The sequence below is a fragment of the Chenopodium album genome, chromosome 8 (assembly GCF_948465745.1).
Source record: "Chenopodium album chromosome 8, dcCheAlbu1.1, whole genome shotgun sequence".
NCBI classification, from domain to species: Eukaryota; Viridiplantae; Streptophyta; class Magnoliopsida; order Caryophyllales; family Amaranthaceae; genus Chenopodium; species Chenopodium album.
The window spans coordinates 74,224,062-74,243,673 of NC_137841.1; the positions used below are offsets into that span (position 1 = coordinate 74,224,062).

Below are 19,612 nucleotides of genomic sequence, written 5' to 3' on the forward strand. Positions count from 1 at the left end.
TAAGCAATAGATGCTCCACTGCAAGATCTAATCTACCTACAATTGTAATTTTGGTAAGGAAAATTTATTTGATTCAATATGTTATGTATTTGTTAAATTCAAATTCTTTTATAAATTTAGTTGGCTTTTTAATAAATGACTTTTACTTTTCAAAAAATATATTATAGCCTTTTGCATTTTTGTTGTTAAAGGATCTAACAACATAAATATGTTTTATATTCTATCATGCCCCCTCACACGTACGAGAGCCTATTGGGCTTGAAATGTAGATCCAACGTGGGTCTTTCTCATACTCTGCGCTTTATATTCCATTTGAAAGTGGAGGGTGGATGAGACTCACACCCCCCCCCCCCCAAAAAAAAGGGAATAAATATTAGTATGTATCTTTAGACTTAAATTTTAGAAAGCTTAGCTTGCATTGTCACTAATTACTCTTTTGAAAGAGTCTTGCATTAGAAGTGAACCAAGCTATCCTTATCATAGCTAACAATTGATATACTAGTACTACTATCAAAAAAGAAAAAAAGAAGAAAAAAAAAACTTAGGTTAATATTGGATATTGGATATTGAAAAAATACTCCATAAATGTAAAGGGGTATTGAAAAAAAATTAGGTTAATATTGGATGATATTCGAGGATATTGAAAAAATTAAGTTGATTTATAAGAGACAATAAATAAACTAAAAAAGAAAAAAGAAAAATTGAATCTAATCTACGTAGTATTTTGATTTACACAAACTTATATTAACATTTTTAATGCTCCCACAGTATATATAAGGCTACAAGCTTTAAAAAGGCAATATAGGACCGCTTCTTGCAATATTGGAGTACTTTATATGTCACATTATTTGATTTGGAGTTTTCTTTGATTGATATTCAATATCAAAAGATTCAAAGCTATCTTGCACTAATTTAGGAGTCATTATATAATCTTTCATTGAAATTCTTGCCTTTGATATATCGTAATTCCTCCGTCCCCAAATTACATTCACTAGTAGAAAAAGGCTCATTTGCGACGCTCATTTATAGTGTATTTGCGTCGCTTCTATGAGCGACGCAACTGCTCGCGACGCAAATGACTTTTAAGTCATTTGCGTCGCTCCTAGGCGCGACGCAAATAAGAGTCATTTGCGTCGCTCCTTTATAAAGGAGCGACGCAAATGACTCTTCTGATAAACTTCTTTTTTGTTATTTGCGTCACTCCTTTATAAAGAAGCGACGCAAATGACTCTTCTGATAAACTTCTTATTTGTTATTTGCGTCACTTGTTTATATAGGAGTGGCGCAAATGACTGAGTAGACAATACAAAATTGCTGTATTTGCGTCACTTGTTTGTTTAATGAGTGACGCAAATGAGGTGATTTTTTTTTTTAATTATAAATATTGCCTTGTATATGTTTGTAGTACCTGTTTTCCTTACTAGTGGTATAAAGTAATATGCTAACGCTAATATAATTGAAATTAAAATGCAATATTATTGAATAATGCAAATGTAAATTTCGGCAGAGTCTCCTTTGTAATTTGGTCTATCCATAAAATTGGGAATGACGGCATTATATTAACAACCTGTCCAATAAATTACATCTCAATATCATAGACATTATACTCATCATCCCAACACCAATTAACCAAATTCATTCATTTCAAGCCTATAATCCAAAACAAGAGTCCAACATGCGCTAAGTGTAAATCTAAAGTTCAACATTACATATAAAATACTCTGCCCAAATATCTCGAATCTCATTTATCTCCTCCTCGGTGTACGGTGTAGTTCTTGAAAAATCCTATCAACACAACAAATATACAAGAGGAAAGTTTTAATTCAAGATTGTAGCTAACAACAAATTGTATTTATCAAACAAAAATGAAATATTTGACAACTCATATCTGAATAAGATCCTCACTGCTATGGTGATGTTCAAGTATTTCGTACATATAACGCATGACGTAGTAGCCACACTCACGTCAACCTCGTGTAGTTTTCTTTAAACCCACGACGAATTAGATGATCTTTAATATCAACTATATCACGATATCCCCTCGAATTATTACAGTCACAACAAGGACAAAGAATAATCTTTGATTTATTCTCTGTTTGGTGTTTTAAGGCAACAGTGCTAAACTCTTCAATTCCTCGTAAAAAAACTTGTACAATTTCGTTTACCATACATCCAACTTCGATCCATTTTCAACCACTGAATAACAAAATTAGTTTTAAGATAATGTGTATATTTTGTAACATATATAGCTCCTTAACCATAAACAAGAATATAAGGCATCAAACATTTTCATTCAAAGTTTATATCATGTAAATGCAACACCGGATGATCCAATAAGGTCCTTATCACTCCAACCTAACCCATTCTTGAATGTCCTATCTCACTAATAACTACTTGTAAAGTTTGGTTCTAAAGAAAATCCGGCAGCATTTCCCTATAGTTCTCCAAGCACACAATGTAGATAATCGGCTATCAACATATGTACCCAGAGAACAATCGGGAAATAGTGAGCCATGATCTTCTTAGACCCAAAACAATTCAAGTAGTTATCACCTAAATGAGATAGAACATTCAAGAACAGTCCCAAACCGGGGACTATTCAAGACTTACTCCTAATGAGTAAGCCCTGAACGGGTATCTAAGCCAATGATGCAAGTATTATTGCAATTCCAATCAATTATATCACAATTAAAAATCTCATACAATTCACAATCATTATACCAACCAGAACAAATAAGTTAATATTGCAAAGAATGGTTCAGATATATATACCACAAGTGAAGACAATCTCGTATGCGTACTACCGCCTTAATCGTTTGTCCACAACCAGAACCTCGAGCAAATTGTGGAATTCACTTCCGCATAATTAAGAATCTGCCATAAAAAATTACATATATTAAACCAACATAGTTGATTCAACTTAATCTGCCATGTGACATAAAAGTTGTTATTCGGTATTGCTTATTAGCCAATCACGGTGTAAAACTTGAAGACCTGAAACGAGTGTTAAGCCATCCGCAGGTATTTAGATCTTATACTAATCAGAAAAGTACTTGGTACTCCGTATTAAATAAGCAGACAAGATAGTTTGAAAACAAGAAACTCAAAAGACCATACAAACATCCAAAGACTTGCACAGCAAAACTGTATGGCAATCACCCCTCCAGAAGCTCCACAAAGAGCTGCCGGTATAGTAAACAATTGCAAAAACAGCCTCTTTATACTTGAAAGTATCTCTTGACATTACCCAGTGGGCTGTGGCATTCTCATAACACAACAGATATAAGAAGACAACATACCAATGATCCAATAGCAACCAGGGCACGAAATTTTGAATCTAGATCAATACTCTCTGCTTCAGCAATCTGCAACCAGAGAATAAATCAAACTTTTTACCCAGCAAATAAAAGTAGCACTTCTGCATTATTATACTTAAACAATTTGTAAGCTCAATCCATGAGCATCGCAAATACTCCTCGATTTTAAATTATCTTTTAAGTTTTCCAAACAGATTTAGTAATTGTTGGCCACTGTATACAATCAAAATTTATTAATATATTCCTACATTCTCAAACATAAATGCAAAATAATCCCATTGAACAGTTGAATCTGAGCAAGCATTATAAGATTGCTATAGTTTTAATTGCATCAACACATAAGACAGAAACTTAATACAAAGGGCAGTTGAAAGGAACCAGAGGATTTTAGTATTTTACCTCAAGTGCAGCTGATAGTACTTGTAATTGCCCTTCTTCATCTCTCTTTTCAATCAATAGCACAGCAAAGCTAATACAATTACAATGGTCAGGCAACAAGATTTCATAGTATCAGTGCACAGAAAACCTCAAAAAACACTCTTTTAACATATATGTAAACACTGACTTCCAACTAAATAAGAGACCCAATAACATATATGTAAACACTGACTTCCAACTAAATAACATATATGTAAACACTGTATTTTGTAATTTATTTTAAGTGCAAGTCTTACATGTATTTTGTAATTTATTTAGCAGCATTTTTACAGCAAATTAAAGATAAGACAGTTGAAAAACAAGGGTCAATGTTACTGAATTTAATGGCCAGGATGAAGATCGACAACACGTGGCTTATCTATTTTTGCAAAACCGCTCATATAGTCATACTATGCACTCGATTTCAGTTATATATTTGAAATCAGTAATATATTGCAAACCAGCAGCACAAAAATCAGCAGCTCAAAGATGCAACCAGTTATATATTCAACTAAAATCTGCCATATATATTTTCTAATTAATGAACTAACACTAAACCTGAAATTAAACTAAGTCATTGTTCAAGTTAAATGCTACATTCTATCTACCATGAAAAGAATGAACATAAATAGAAGCAATCTTACCTTAGGTGAAATTGACTTCACAAATTCAACAATGTCAAGCCGAAATCCCCCCTCGAATTATTGTTGCTGTAATTTCTTGACTGAAATTCGAACAATTTCTATTTATGACTGAAATGGGGGATTTCGAACCCTTAAACCCAGAAAAAGACGTAATTCGAACAATTATTGTTGCTGTAATTTCTTGACTGAAATTCGAACAAAAATTATTTATGACTGAAATGGGACGAATTTCTTAGGGTATATTGCGTCGCTGCTAAAAACCCAAGAAATCCCCCCTCGAAATCCCCCAATCGAACTTGAAGACCGAAATTGAATTTTTTGGGGTTTCTAGGGTTCGAATTCGTATGCTTTAAAGTTGATTTTTTGCTCGAAATGGGGGATTTTTGGTCGGAAACAATCAATTTTTCTGGGTTTAAGGGTTCGAATTTCTTAGGGTTTTTGGTCTAAATTTTTGCTCGAAATTGCTCGGATTTGCTTCAACTTGACTGCAATTTTAATTTAGATGTTAAATTTGCTGGGGAATCGCAGTTTTTTGGCCTAATTTGTTGGATTTCAGAGACGAATTTGTGGGTGTTTTGCTGTAGCAATTCACTGGAATTGAAGAACTCTTGTTTTTTTCTTTTTGTTTAGTGAATGTAGGCGTATGTGATGAAAAACTAAGGTAAAAAAACGCAGAAAACCTAAAGCCAAAAGAGTTATTTGCGTCACTTTATTATAAAAAAGCGACGCAAATAACCTTGTTTATGATATTGTACACAGCTCATATGCGTCGCTCATGTAGTAAAAGCGTGACGCAAATTACTTAATCACTTATTTGTGTCGCTTGTTAACAAATGAGTGACGCAAATAAGTTTATTAATTGTGTTGCTTTAATAAATAAGAGCGACGCAAATGAGAGAAAGCTGAAATGCACTTGAGTTTTGCGTCGCTTCTTGAATAACATGCGACGCAAATAACTTAAAAGGGTGGTAAAAATAAACATTTGCTTCGCTCCTTAGAATGAATGACGCAAATATGGCGACGCAAATGTACATTTTTCTACTAGTGATTCCTACTTTTCTCTATTATACGAGGAATTAATGCTAGAAATAGGAATGTAATTTAGGGACGGAAGAAGTATGAGGATTAAAAACCTTGATTTGATTCATTGTAAGATTTGTAAAAGGGGATACATCTCGGGGTCATATAATGCAGTTTGGAACCATATTTGATCATTATTTGTTGTCATAAATGTTCGTTGTAGGCTTGATTTAATGAAATCGGTGCAAGTTATAAACCAGTAAATAGGTCGTTTAAAGGCAAATTGGATGGTTCCACCCACCCAATTGGACTCCCGAAGTGTATTAGGGATCATGGTAAACATTTCGGCTATTATTATTTTCGGGCGAAAAAAGTCGAAAAAATCCAAAAATAAAGGCTAATATCTACGCTTTTTGAGAAATTTTGTAGGTTTCCGGGACCGGTATATAAAAGCCTTGAGATTCTATGGAATACATCACGGGGTCATATAATGTCGTCTGGAACCATATATGATCATTATTTGTTGTTATAAATGTTCGTGGTAGGCGGCTTGAGTTGATGAAATTGGTGCAAGTTGTAAACCGGTAAATTGGTCGTTTAAGGGCAAATTGGATGGTTCAACCCACCCAATTGGATTACTGAAGGGTATTAGGGACCATGGTAAACATTTCGGCAGTATTTATTTCCAGTCAAAAAATATTCCAAAATTGAAGGCTAATATCCACGCTTTTTGAGAAATTTCGAAGGTTTCGAGGCCCGATGTCGAAAATAATAGAGATTTTAGGAGATACATCTCGGGGTCATATAATGCCGTTTGGAACCATAAATGACCATTATATGTTGTTATAAATGTTCGTGGTAGGCTTAAGTTAATGAAATCAGCGCAAGTTGTAAACCGGTAAATTGGTCGTTTAAAGGCAAATTGGATTGTTCCACCCAACCAATTGGACTCCCGGAGGGTATTAAGGACCATGGTAAACATTTCGGCAATTTTCATTTTCGTGCAAAAAAGGTAAAAAAAATTCCAAAATTGAAGGCTAATATCCACGCTCATGAGAAATTTTTGAAGTTTCGGGGCCAGGTGTCGAAAAGCCTTGAAATTTTAGGGGATACATCTCGGGGTCATATAATGCTGTTTGGAACCATATATGATCATTATATGTTGTCATAAATGTTCGTGGTACGCTTGAATTAATGAAACCGGTGCAAGTCGTAAATCGGTAAATTGACCGTTTAAAGGAAAATTGGATGGTTCCACCCACCCAATTGGACTCTTAGAGGGTATTAGGCACCATGGTAAACATTTCTGAAATTTTTATTTCTGGGCGAAAAAAAAGTCAAACAATTCCAAAATTAAAGACTTCCACACGTTTTTAGAAATTTTAGTGGTTTCGGGGCTCGGTGTCGAAAAGTTTTGGAATTCTAGGGGATATATCTCGGGGTCATATAATGCCGTTTGGAACCATATATGATCATTATTGTTGTCATAAATGTTTATGGAAGGCTTAAGTTAATGAAATCGGTGCAAGCTGTAAACCGGTAAATTGGTCGTTTAAAGACAAATTAGATGGTTCCACCCACCCAATTGGACTCCCGTAGGGTATTAGGGACCATGGTAAACATTTCGGCAAATTTTATTTCAAGGCGAAAAAAAGTCAAAAAATTTAAAAAATGAAGGCTAATATCCACGCTTTTTGAGACATTTTGGAGTTTTGAGGGCCGGGTGTAGAAAATTCTTGATATTTTAGGGGATACATGTCGGGGTCATATAATGCCGTTTGCAACCATATATAATCATTATATGTTATCATAAATGTTCGCAGTAGGCATAAGTTAATTAAATCGGTGCAAGTTGTAAACAGGTAAATTGACTGTTTAAAGGCAAATAGGATGGTTCCACCCACCCAATTGGAATCCCGGAGGATATTAGGGACCATGGTAAACATTTCGGCAATTTTTATTTTCGGGCGGAAAAAAGTCAAAAATTTCAAAATTGAAATTCATGCTTTTTGAGAATTTTGGGATGTTTCGAGGTCAGGTATCGAAAAGTTTTGAAATTTTAGGGGATACATCTCGGGGTCATGTAGTGCCGTTTGGAACCATATATGATCATTATTTTTTGTCATAAATGTTCGTAGTAGGCTTGAGCTAATTAAATCAGTGCAAGTTGTAAATCGGTAAATTGGTCGTTTAAAGGAAAATAGGATGGTTCCACCTACCCAATTGGAATCCCGGAGGATATTAAGGACCATGGTAAACATTTCGGCAATTTTAATTTCCGAGCAAAAAAAAGTAAAAAAATTCCAAAATTGAAGGCTAATATCCACGCTTTTTGAGAAATTTTTGAGGTTTCAGGGCCCGGTGTCGAAAAGCCTTTAGATTATAAGGGATACATCTCGGGGTCATATAATGTCGTTTGGAACCATATATGATCATAAATGTTGTCATAAATGTTTGTGGTAGACTTGAGTTAATGAAATCGGCGCAAGTTGTAAACCAGTAAATTGGCCGTTTAAAGACAAATTGGATGGTTTCACCCATCCAATCGGACTCCCGGAGGGTATTAGAGACCATGTTAATTCGGCAATTTTTATTTCCGGACGAAAAAAAGTCAAAAAAATCAGCAAGTTATCTCTTGTCTGCCCATGGATTCAGGAGAAGTTCGAAAAGTGAAACTAACTTTCCTCTTTCTCTAATGTGGAACGAATACTAACAAGTGGGTTTACAATGGATTTCAATAATTATAATACATCAATAATTATAATTTTTGGAAAAGTATACTTCGTATTCTGTAGTCGTACAATATTAGAATTTCAATTACAAAATCTACTGGTATGAGAGATTTTTTACAATTCAAGAAGTTAGCTCAAGGCAATGGATTTATTTAGTTTTTTTTTTTTTTTCTTCTTCTTGTGGATACCACGCGAAATACAAAATATTGATAAGTCATGAAAGGTAGTGCCAAAGACCTCATATTGAACTCCATCCTCAACATAAAATTTCAATTCTTAATGTGTTCACCTAATCCTTGATAAAAGGAAATGCAACAAGCTTCTTATAATAGAGCTTCATTAATTAGTAGATTCTTTGCGTTCATGTGTGTATACGTACCTATCATGTTTGAAAAAATGCAACTTGAGTAACTTATTACGAGTAGGTTGCAATTGAAATTTGCAGTAATCTGCACAAAATTGAAATTAAGCATACCAATATTAAATATAGATTCACTAGCTATAATAGGAAAAACATATCCAAAGTGGTTGGCCAAATCAAATTGAATATCAATTACTTCAAACCTCGTATAAACGGACAATTATCCCAAAATTATTGTAAAGAGACGTAGTAGCAGCTAGATGAACTTGAATTGGAATCTCACACAAATTTTGGACAAATTACTTTAAGAAAGAGTTTAGTAATACTTTCTTTTCTAAAATGATTCTCTTACTTTTTATGTTCCTACCTACATTCTAAACTTCTATCCATTTGAATATCTCCTCCTCTAGTCTATGATGCTCTGTCTATCTATAATTCTATATATTCCTGTTTTGTCAAATTTTGGCACGTCCTTTGCTCCTTGCTTGTTCATTGTGTAATCTCTAGTGCATATATTATGCATGTGTTTTCATTTTATATACTAATCAAGTATATATATATATATATATATATATATATATATATATATTTTTTTTTTTTTTTCCTCTCTCTCTCTCTCGTCGTATAGATATTTTTGGTGTCATTTTCTACCATCTATAAGACCAATCAATGATTTCACATGTGTTTGAAATTGCATTTTTTTTTTGGGTCATTAATTAGTCATAAGGCCAGGGCATTAAAACTTATAAATAAATGGGGATTAGGGATTTATATTTGTTACCTATCGTAAACAAACTCTCTCTATTATTGGATGTTGGAAGTGGGTAATACTTTATACTCTCTCTATATCAATTTCTAGTTATATACATGGGGTTATTTTAGTTTTAGGCCATTTCATTAAAAAAAACATAAATATATATATAAAAAAAAAAAACCATCCTTTTTTTCCCCTTATTTGTTAACAATATACTTTATTTCACCCCAAATTGACTCACCTTTTGAAGAAACTTTTAATTATGACACTCTATCCCTCTCCTTGATTCTATACTATAACTAGCTTATGGTCTTGTGCAATGCACGGATTTACCAAAATTTATAAATATTTTTATTTCAACAACTTTTTATGATTTTTTTTATAATAAGTATGCAAAAAGTCAATATTTTGGTAAAAAAATATTTCGTAGTAAACTTTAGGTTGTATATACGTGTATGACATATATATATACTCCGTACTAATTATATTAAAAATTATGCATATATTTTTAAATAATATTATTTTGCTTAAAATTTTTATAAGTTGTTACAAAAATGTTTTATTGAATTTGGGACGGAAAGATTGCGTTTAAGTAGGAAAGAAAATATTATAGTGTATTAAAATTGCTTAAGATAATTTGACAAAAAAGAAAAGAAAAAAAAAACTGGAGGGAAATTATTTAACCATATTTTGCCACGTGTCATTTTTTATTCGCCTTTAGTATATAGTTATTGATTCTGGTAAAAAAAATATTTCGTAGTAAACTTTAGGTTGTATATACGTGTATGACATATATATATACTCCGTACTAATTATATTAAAAATTATGCATATATTTTTAAATAATATTATTTTGCTTAAAATTTTTATAAATTGTTACAAAAATGTTTTATTGAATTTGGGACGGAAATATTGCGTTTAAGTAGGAAAGAAAATATTATAGTCTATTAAGATAATTTGACAAAAAAGAAAAAAAAAAAATTGGAGGGAAATTATTTAACCAGATTTTGCCACGTGTCATTTTTTATTCGCCTTTAGTATATAGTTATTGATTGATTGATAACTATGAGTAAAAACTTAATGATCCCCATAAAAAAAAAAAAAAAAAAAAAAAAAAAAAAAAAAAAACTCTTAAACAAAGAGAATAGCGTCTTAAAATTATTTTTTAGTTTGTTTAAACATTAAAACATGATAAATGGGCTAGGCCACACTCACCCAAAATGTTCACTTTATACATAACTCAAAACAATATTATGAAGATGATAATCTCTTAGGGATTATAAAGCAAGATAACTTTCTCTCTCTCTCTCTTTTTTCTTTTTTTTTTTTATTTTTTTATTTTTTATTTTTTTAAATGTGGGATAGACATATCAATATTCCTCTTTACTTTACATTATTTTGATGTAGAATAACAATTTCACTCAATTAACCTTTGTTCATGGGATCAACAAACCAACATGTATTATGTATTAGAATATAATGAAGGGAGTATATGTATTACCTCCTTTGTCCTAATTTTTTCCACTTTAACCAAATATTTTAATTTCGGTGTCTCAAACTTCTAGTATATATGTTGTATCAATTGTAATTTTTTCCACTTTAACCAAATATTTTCTTAACATAAACAAAGAGTTAAAACTTGAAGGTCATATTATTTTTTTTTAAGTTAATATAATAATGTGTCTTATCAAACCAAATTCTCAGTTAACCTAATCTAGGTGAGTTGGCATGCAAAACTTCTTAAAAATTGGGAGGAGAGTAAAAGAATCCCTACCCTCAAATTGATTTAATGCTTTTTTTCTTTTTTTGAATGGAAATTGTTTTAATGTTAATAATTGATAATCCTACCTCAAATTGTGAGGTGAAATCATCTATAAACCAATAACGTAGTAGTACTCTTTTACGGAGTATATAAAAATTAAAAAAAAAAAAAGAAAAGAAAAAAAAAATTATACTCCTTAATAACGGAGTACTATGAACGACAATTATGCATGTCATGGTCTCAAGGAAAAAGGACATATTCTTTAAATTAAACCTTTTACATTTATTACATAATTTACTAAGCTAAGGCAATTATACGTTACTGTTGAATCACTGCCGAAAGGAAACGTAATTAACTCAATTTTCTTTGACTGGGGAGTTATTAATGTTAGAGGACCATCTCAACCAAAAGCTTAAGCTGATGGTTGAGGCCCAAGAATATGTTTTATACTCTATCACTCCCCCTCACATGAAAGGCCCTTTGGACTTGAAATGTGGATGCAACACAGGCCCACCCATACCTGGTGCGAATTAATTCCACTTTGAAGGAGGGGTGGATGAGATTCGAACCCGTGACCTATGTGTCACGTTGGCTCTGATACCATGTTAGATAATATCATCTCAACCAAAAGCTTAAGCTGATGGTTGAGGCCCAAGAATATGTTTTATACTCTATCAATTAATAATAGTAATATAAAGCTGTAAAGTCAAAAATAAAATATAGAAGCAGAAATCATTGATAAAAAAGAGAATTTTAATTAAAATAGAAAGGGGTAAGATCGTATACCAATATACCATACGGCATACGGTGGAGCTGAATTTATACATTAATATATACGAATAATACGAGTATCACGAAATCAACATCACTAGAGGACCAAAATCAGTATCACTACTTTGATCAGACCCCCACGTGACAAGCCTTCAAAGTTTAATCCTAGTTCAACGGACAACTGTAATACATAATAGATGGAGTCTTCCCCAGATAACCAGATATTGCATTCTCTAATCATATGCCCACATTAAAAGGCGATTATAGGTCGGGTCGAATCAGATCATATCGAAAGGTGAACATAAATCGAGTTGGGCTTAATTTTATTTTTGACTTAAATTGGCCCATATTCTAGATTGAGTCCGATTAGGTTAATAGATTGTTTATTCTTTGAAAGAGGTAAGAAAGAATAAACATTATGAAACTCTACTACAAGGGGAATTTCTAATGTAATTAGGTTAATCAAATTGGATTAGACATATTTAGCTATAAGATAAAGTGTAATTTAGGAAACGTGAATCAATTATAGTGATTAACACTTAGATAAGATTTAATGTTACATGACAAAGAATATTCTTTTAATAAGATCCCATCGTCGATTTGATTGAAACTATTTCCGGCAACATACTTTAATGTTGATATAATTTTCAAATATAATTAAATAAGATCATTCTTAATATATTGATGTAGATATAGATAAGTTATATTTGGCAAGCATTCTTTTGTAAAAAATTTTCTATAAAAATAATTGCAAGAAATTATTATATTGATCGCTTTAAAACCGTTACCAACTATTGTTAAAATCACAAGAATAATATTAAAATGTTTCCCCCAAAAAAAAAAAAAAAAATTAAAATTTTTATTTTTTGATATTTTTTAATATGCTCGAACTTGAATTTTATAATTATTAAATTATACAGAGTATTATATCCATATGTCATTTAAAAAAAAAAAAAAAACTTTGGGATCCTTAATATTAATTTTACCGAAAACTAGTTAGATTAATCTAAACATTAAGTAAAATACTTAAATGTAAACTTAACTCATCTGTAATTATTTTTCTTTTTGAAAGAACTTATTATATGTAAATCTAAAATATACTTGTGTATAAAAAACTTTATTCTGAATGTTAATTTTAATACTCCATAGTTTTATACGGAGTATTATGGAGTACAAAGTATAAATTTATAAGTCATGAAACAAAAGAACGAAGTATATCATTTTCCTAAATGTATTTGAACTGGGTACGAACTATATTTATTACACCGATTTACTCGTGAATTATCGATAAATATCCAACTTAATACGAGTAATAAAAAAATGAAGTAAATTAAATACTTATATAGTTCCCTTAGGGCTGCATATAACATTACCCTTTTTATAAGGTTTTTTTCTTTTATATTTAAGTTGAAAGAAGTATTTTTCAAGTTTGAAATGAGTCAATTTTATTTTAAATACATTGAGCCTAACAAGTCATCAAATTGAGAGATCATAATTATTACAATCGAATAGTGAATTATTTTTTTATTTTGTTATTATTAATTGGATATTTTTGTTAATAAAAACGAAAGGTGAACGCAATTAAAAAGTGTGTGAACCCCACCACCCACTAAGAAATTGAAAAAGGCGAAATAGTCCCTCATATCCCAAAATAATTCCGTGACAAAAAATAAAACAAAATCTGAATTTCTATCTGTTATAGCGGGGAGCTAAAAGGAAATGAAAATAAATCCTACTCCTTTTTCTCTCTCCTAGCTCCAAATATGAAAACAAATCACCTTTTTTAAGGAAATAAATTATTTTTCGAAAATTAATTAAATTAATTTTCGGAAAATAAAAAGAGTAAAAGGAGGATCCCAAGGATTGGAAGATGGGGTATATAAAGGAGGCCATCCCCAAACAATCGGACTCAGAAATAACAACAGCTCTCTTGTTTTCTCAACACCATTCACACAACCAACCTCAACACATTCATACTCCTAACAACATTAACAACAACTATAACAACACCAACAACAACGTTGCTAATACCGAATTTATCATACAAAACCCCTCTTCCCCTCTTTCTTCTTCTTTCTCTTCTCCAAATAATAATTCAATGTCGTCTTACGACCCAGAAAATGGTGCTACTAATGGCGCCGTTTCCGTCAACAACGATAATTCTAATCATCAACAACAACAACAAACTGTTGCTGTTCCCGAAACTGCCCATCAGATCAGCACTGGTATAATTTTTTAATTTTCTCTTTCTTCTCTGATATTTTTAATTAATTTTTTTGTTGGGTGTTGAAATGTCATTATCTTTCGTGTAGGTTGTTATGAATTTTGTGATTTTTATAAAATAATTTGCTTGTGGTGGTGTAATTTTATTTTTATTTTTTTTAATTTTAATTTTAATTTTGTTTTGGTTTTTTTTATGCGTGTCCCTTGGTGCAATTTTCAGTATGCACCGCGACACTTGGTGTAACTATTTTTTGTTTCTTCCTAGTTTAGTTTTCTAACCAATTCAGCAACAAAATAGTCTTAGGTGCAACGTTACACCTTTCCAAGTGTATAATGGACACTCCTTCAATATTGCTCCGTTTATAGAAAATATTGCTGTTTGGAAAAAAAAATTACTACTCTTAAAATTTAATTTTCTGAAATTTCTCCCTTTTTTAATGTTTGTCTCCTGTTTTTAAAATTAAACTTCGTATTCGTATAATCTTTGATTACGTATATAAAAATTTTATATATTGATACTCATGAACAAGATTTTTATTTTATTTTATCGTGATCAAAATTTATCTCGTTTTATACCCAAATAGATCACAAAAAAGAAAAGAACAACGACAGATCAAATGAGTAAAAAAATACTCGTGTTTTGAATTAGACTAATAAACTAAGTAACTAACCATGGTATTTCCTCGTGATTTCATTATTTTAAAATAACATGTTAACTCTGAAAGACAATCGGTTAGCTTCTGTTTTATTAATTTTCCCGCTTAATTATTTATTTATTTTTAAGGATGATAACATGTTTCATGTTTGTCTGTGGGGTGCATCTTAACTTCCACAAGGTTAAGTTAGTAATTTTGTTATACAATCGTATTATTTATTTTAGTCTATGATATTGACCCGTGGGTCACAAGTCACTTTGGTTACTTTATAATTTGTCTGGCATAATATAGAAGTTTATAATATTACTTGTATAATTTTAATTTAATTACAGTAATTTGATTAGTTTTACATCATTGGATACTGTATAATTTGGTAAAATATGGTTGTGTATAGATTCATGGCTGCAAGCTGGGTTTGTTCTGACGACTGGAATAAACAGTGCATATGTACTGGGATATTCTGGCGCTATAATGGTCCCACTTGGATGGATACCTGCAGTACTTGGTCTAATTGCTGCTACTGTAGTTTCTCTCTATGCTAATGCTCTTATTGCCAAACTTCATGAGTATGGTGGCAAAAGACATATCAGATACCGAGACCTTGCTGGATTTATCTATGGTATGCCCGATACGAAACTACTTCCGTTTCTTTTTAGTTGTCACGCTGCTACTTTATGTTACACTATCAGCGTGACTATTAATTTTTGCATAAGGGAAAGACTTACAATATAATTGTTTGGTGGATTTTGTAGGTCCAAGAGCCTATTCACTTACATGGGCTTTGCAATATATCAATCTTTTTATGATCAACACTGGTTTCATTATCTTGGCTGGTTCTTCTATTAAGGTGAATCTGAAATTTAATCTTGAGTAGTTCTACTTATTTTTTATGTAATAATTGATATTCAAGTATACGGAAATTTATTTTACTTAACTAAAATTATTTTTATCAAAGTAAATATTTTTTATTTAAGATGATGAGAACAGGACATAATTCTGATGGTTGATTTTGACTCTGCTTTTATGAATTTTGTAGGCTGCATATGAGTTGTTCACTGAAAGTCATGCACTGAAGCTTCCATATTGCATAATCATCTCTGGGTTTGTATGTGCCCTTTTTGCCATTGGGATTCCTCATTTGTCTGCTTTGAGAATTTGGCTTGGAGTTTCAACGTTCTTCGGTCTGATTTACATAGTAATTGCTATTGCTCTTTCACTTAAAGATGGTAATGCCTGATTCCATTTCCAGCCTTTACCATTCTTTACAAAAAAAAAAAAAAAAAAAAAAAAAAAAAAAAAAAAAAAATCATGCTCACATCACAGTACATGGGTTTTTAAATGTTGTAGTCTATGTTACAAACTATTATTCAATCTATTGTAATTACTAATGATTCATTAGTAATAGTTTTTTTGAGATGTAATGTAGAATTTAGTGAGCATGTGAATCCTGTATATATCAATCTGTGTACCTGGCCTACAAATAGGTTTTAAATCAGCATGTATGATACTATATGCATCATTTTGTATAAGCTAAGAGACATGATTTATTCTGATATTCTTCTTAGAGTTGCAGGATTGGTTGCTGAAACCTTCCCGGTGGTAAGATTTTATAGTTTCGTTTTTATTTGTCGTACTGCTGTCTTATTTTGCTGCATTTTCCCCGTTTTTCTTCAATGGAAAAGCTAAATCTAGGTAATCTAATATTACTACATGTTTAAAACATACATGTTAGACTGTACCAATCAAATATACTGTATGCCTGTTTTGTAAAATGTAAATAAAACTAACTTTTAGAACTTAAGGAACTTTTAAGCTTATGTATGCATCGAATTTTGTAGGCTTGCGACTAAGTTAAAGATAGATACACGACTTGCAATTTTGAACACTATCCCCTTTCCATATAATCTGTCACCCTTAACTTTGAACCTTTTTTTTGTGAATTGAAGAGTCTTCATGTATCCCGACTATGTTTTCACTCTGTTCAGACCATTATCTCTGCCCCTTTTGCCTTGCCTTGTTGCTTTGTCCAAAATTCATCTGAAAGTCATCTCAAGACCTTTAACTTGAAGGGCGCAATCTAAAGCTAGGCGCAAACCACCCATATCTTGTACTCTTGTAGCTATATGATGTGTTTATACAACTACTGTAATAAACTAAAATTGTGTTTTAATGATGTACAGGAATCAATTCTCCGCCTAGAGACTACACCGTACCAACTGAAAGAGGTAAAGTCTTTACAACTATCGGAGCAGCTGCTAATTTGGTCTTTGCCTTTAATACAGGAATGCTTCCTGAGATTCAGGTGTGTAATCGCTTCTTCCTTAATCCTAAATGAAGTGTGATAATATATATTTTCACATAACTGCATTATTCTACTCATAATACTTGATACATGAATCTTAATTCTTACATGTTTTTTTTTTTTTGCAATTGAATTGTGTGAGCAGGCAACAGTAAGAAAGCCTGTGGTTGGGAACATGATGAAAGCCCTGTACTTTCAATTCTCGGCTGGAGTTGTACCCATGTATGCTATTGTTTTTATTGGTTACTGGGCATACGGGAATAAAACCGACTCATATTTGTTGAACAATGTCCATGGTCCCGTTTGGGTGAAGGCCTTGGCTAATATCAGCACTTTCCTTCAAACTGTCATTGCTTTACATGTAAGTTTACATCTCTTGACTGTCTTTGATTTTATTTCCAAAATCCATGAAAAAATGTTCTTAATTCTTATTGTTTGTATTTCTCAGATATTTGCAAGTCCAATGTATGAATACCTTGACACAAGGTTTGGGATCACAGGGAGTGCATTCCATCCGAAAAATTTGGGATCGCGAGTACTAATCAGGGGAGGTTACCTAGCATTGAACACTTTCGTCTCAGCTCTTCTGCCTTTCCTAGGGGATTTCATGAGCCTTACAGGTGCTATCAGTACTTTCCCACTCACCTTTATCCTAGCAAATCACATGTACTTCAAAGCGAAGAGGAACAAGTTGAGCATGGCAATGAAGATATGGCTCTGGATCAATATTGTTTTCTTCTCCTGTATGTCTGTAGCTTCCTTCATTGCTGCTTTGAGATTAATCGCTGTTGACTCCAAAACATATCATGTCTTTGCTGATTTAGAGGGTTAAATATATATTTTTACACATATTTAAGCCTTATTAACTAGGTTGAGTAATCAGCAACTAGTAGTGTGTGAGTGTTTTTTTTTACTTTTTTTTTTTAATTTTATCAGCAACTTTAGTTTACACTTCCTATTTGGCTTTTTGGTCCATTTGGGGATTTTCCTGTGATTCTTCATAGTGGGTAATATGTACGTATTGCATTGTATTGGAGAGAAGGATAAATAAAATGAAAAATCAAAAAATAATAGGAAGCATATTATTTTCCCCACTTGTTTCTTTTTTTTTTGTTGCTTTTATTTAAAGTTCATGCATTTCTATACTTTATTTCTGCCCTTTTTCACCAACAAAATATGCTGAGGTCATACTCCATAGACCCTTTATTGAATTATTAGGTTCCTAAAAAGGGAAAAAAGACATTTTTTTTCCTAAATATATTCATCACCAGTAAAATACAATAAAGAGCTGTGAGGTGTGAGGTACTTGGAACGCACATATTTCAATAGGTGGCATGTCATGTATTCAAATATCTAATACTCGTTATCGAGTACTAAAACTTGATCTAGTGATAAGGTTTGTCATCTCACAACTAATTAGTTGTGGCCTATGGGATCAAACCTTACTAGAATTACTAAGGGGTAAACCTAGCTAAATGGAAAGAGAAGGACCGGTTTAACCTATGAGAGGATTCGACCTCCTTTCTCCCTTTGTCAGAGTATTGCGATGTCTGACACACACGATATGTACATTAAATTTGATTTGGTATTTCCGTCCATGCATTATAGTGTTCGTTTGCATGAAAGCAAAAAAAGCAATGAAACAAGAGAAGCACATGATGAAATTAAGAAAATGAGCAGTGTTAAGAGCTGCAAATGTTCTGCAGTTATTTCGAAGGTATAAAGGGCGGATACTGATATTTGGTTATGGGCATCCCCTGATATAAAGTTACTCACTAAATTGTTTTTATCTGATAAGAGAAATACTTTATACTCCTTATTTTAAACATCAGCAACCTCGTAACTATCAAATTCAGGGAAGAAATAAATTTTGTATGTATTCAGCATTTCAACTACCAAGTTAAGCACGTAAGTAACTCTCATTGGTAAACTTTGCCACGAATGTTCGTAAAAAGTTACACTTCTTCAAAATACGGTTTTATTTTGGATAGAATTTCAAAGAACAAATCAATTTTAAATCAGCTTAAAATAATTGATTTTATATTGAATTCTAGAAAATCAAGCAGATTTACAATATCAAAATAAATCAATTCAAAATCAGCTTTATCATAATTTAATGGATTCTAGAAAATCAAACAGAATTACAAACTCATTGTGATATTTAAGGTGGATTATTAACTATTGTGCTACTCTTAATTGTTATGTTTATACAATAATCGAATTGTATTTTGTCTCTTCGTATCATATATGATATTTATTGTACATATGCTTCCACTCTTAGACTGTAGGCTTGAATGAGATTATTTATATAAGAGTTTAATGCTTATAACGCGAATACGACACTCGAAACAAATTGAATCACCTTGCAACCCACTCTTCACTAGTTTTGTAGGATAGATATTATGGACGAGTGGAAGCTATATGATCAAGTGGATCCACTTGACTTATTTCATATACAAAAAAAATTACTACGTACCCAATTGGATTAGGGCTATAGGTGGAAGAAGTATGGCCTGGCTAGTTCTTTATTGCATAATAGCCAAATCAATGGACTTGCCAAACTATGGACTATAGTTGTTTAATAAGATGAATAATAATGTAGGTGCAGGACTGATAAACATAAGTTTGGGTATGGGGGACCATAATAGTTTGG

The 19,612-nt window shown here is 31.9% G+C and overlaps 1 protein-coding gene across 1 annotated transcript; it reads left to right on the top strand.

Moving 5' to 3' along the window:
• Nucleotides 1-13,526: 13,526 nt before the first annotated feature.
• Nucleotides 13,527-18,053, top strand: LOC145642384 (proline transporter 1-like). The gene is made up of 7 exons (XM_081693551.1): nucleotides 13,527-14,003; nucleotides 15,052-15,276; nucleotides 15,410-15,504; nucleotides 15,694-15,883; nucleotides 16,838-16,959; nucleotides 17,105-17,320; nucleotides 17,408-18,053. The coding sequence occupies exons 1-7, from the start codon at nucleotides 13,649-13,651 to the stop codon at nucleotides 17,789-17,791; spliced, it is 1,587 nt and encodes a 528-aa protein (XP_081549677.1). The 5' UTR covers nucleotides 13,527-13,648; the 3' UTR covers nucleotides 17,792-18,053.
• The last annotated feature ends 1,559 nt before the right edge of the window (nucleotides 18,054-19,612 follow it).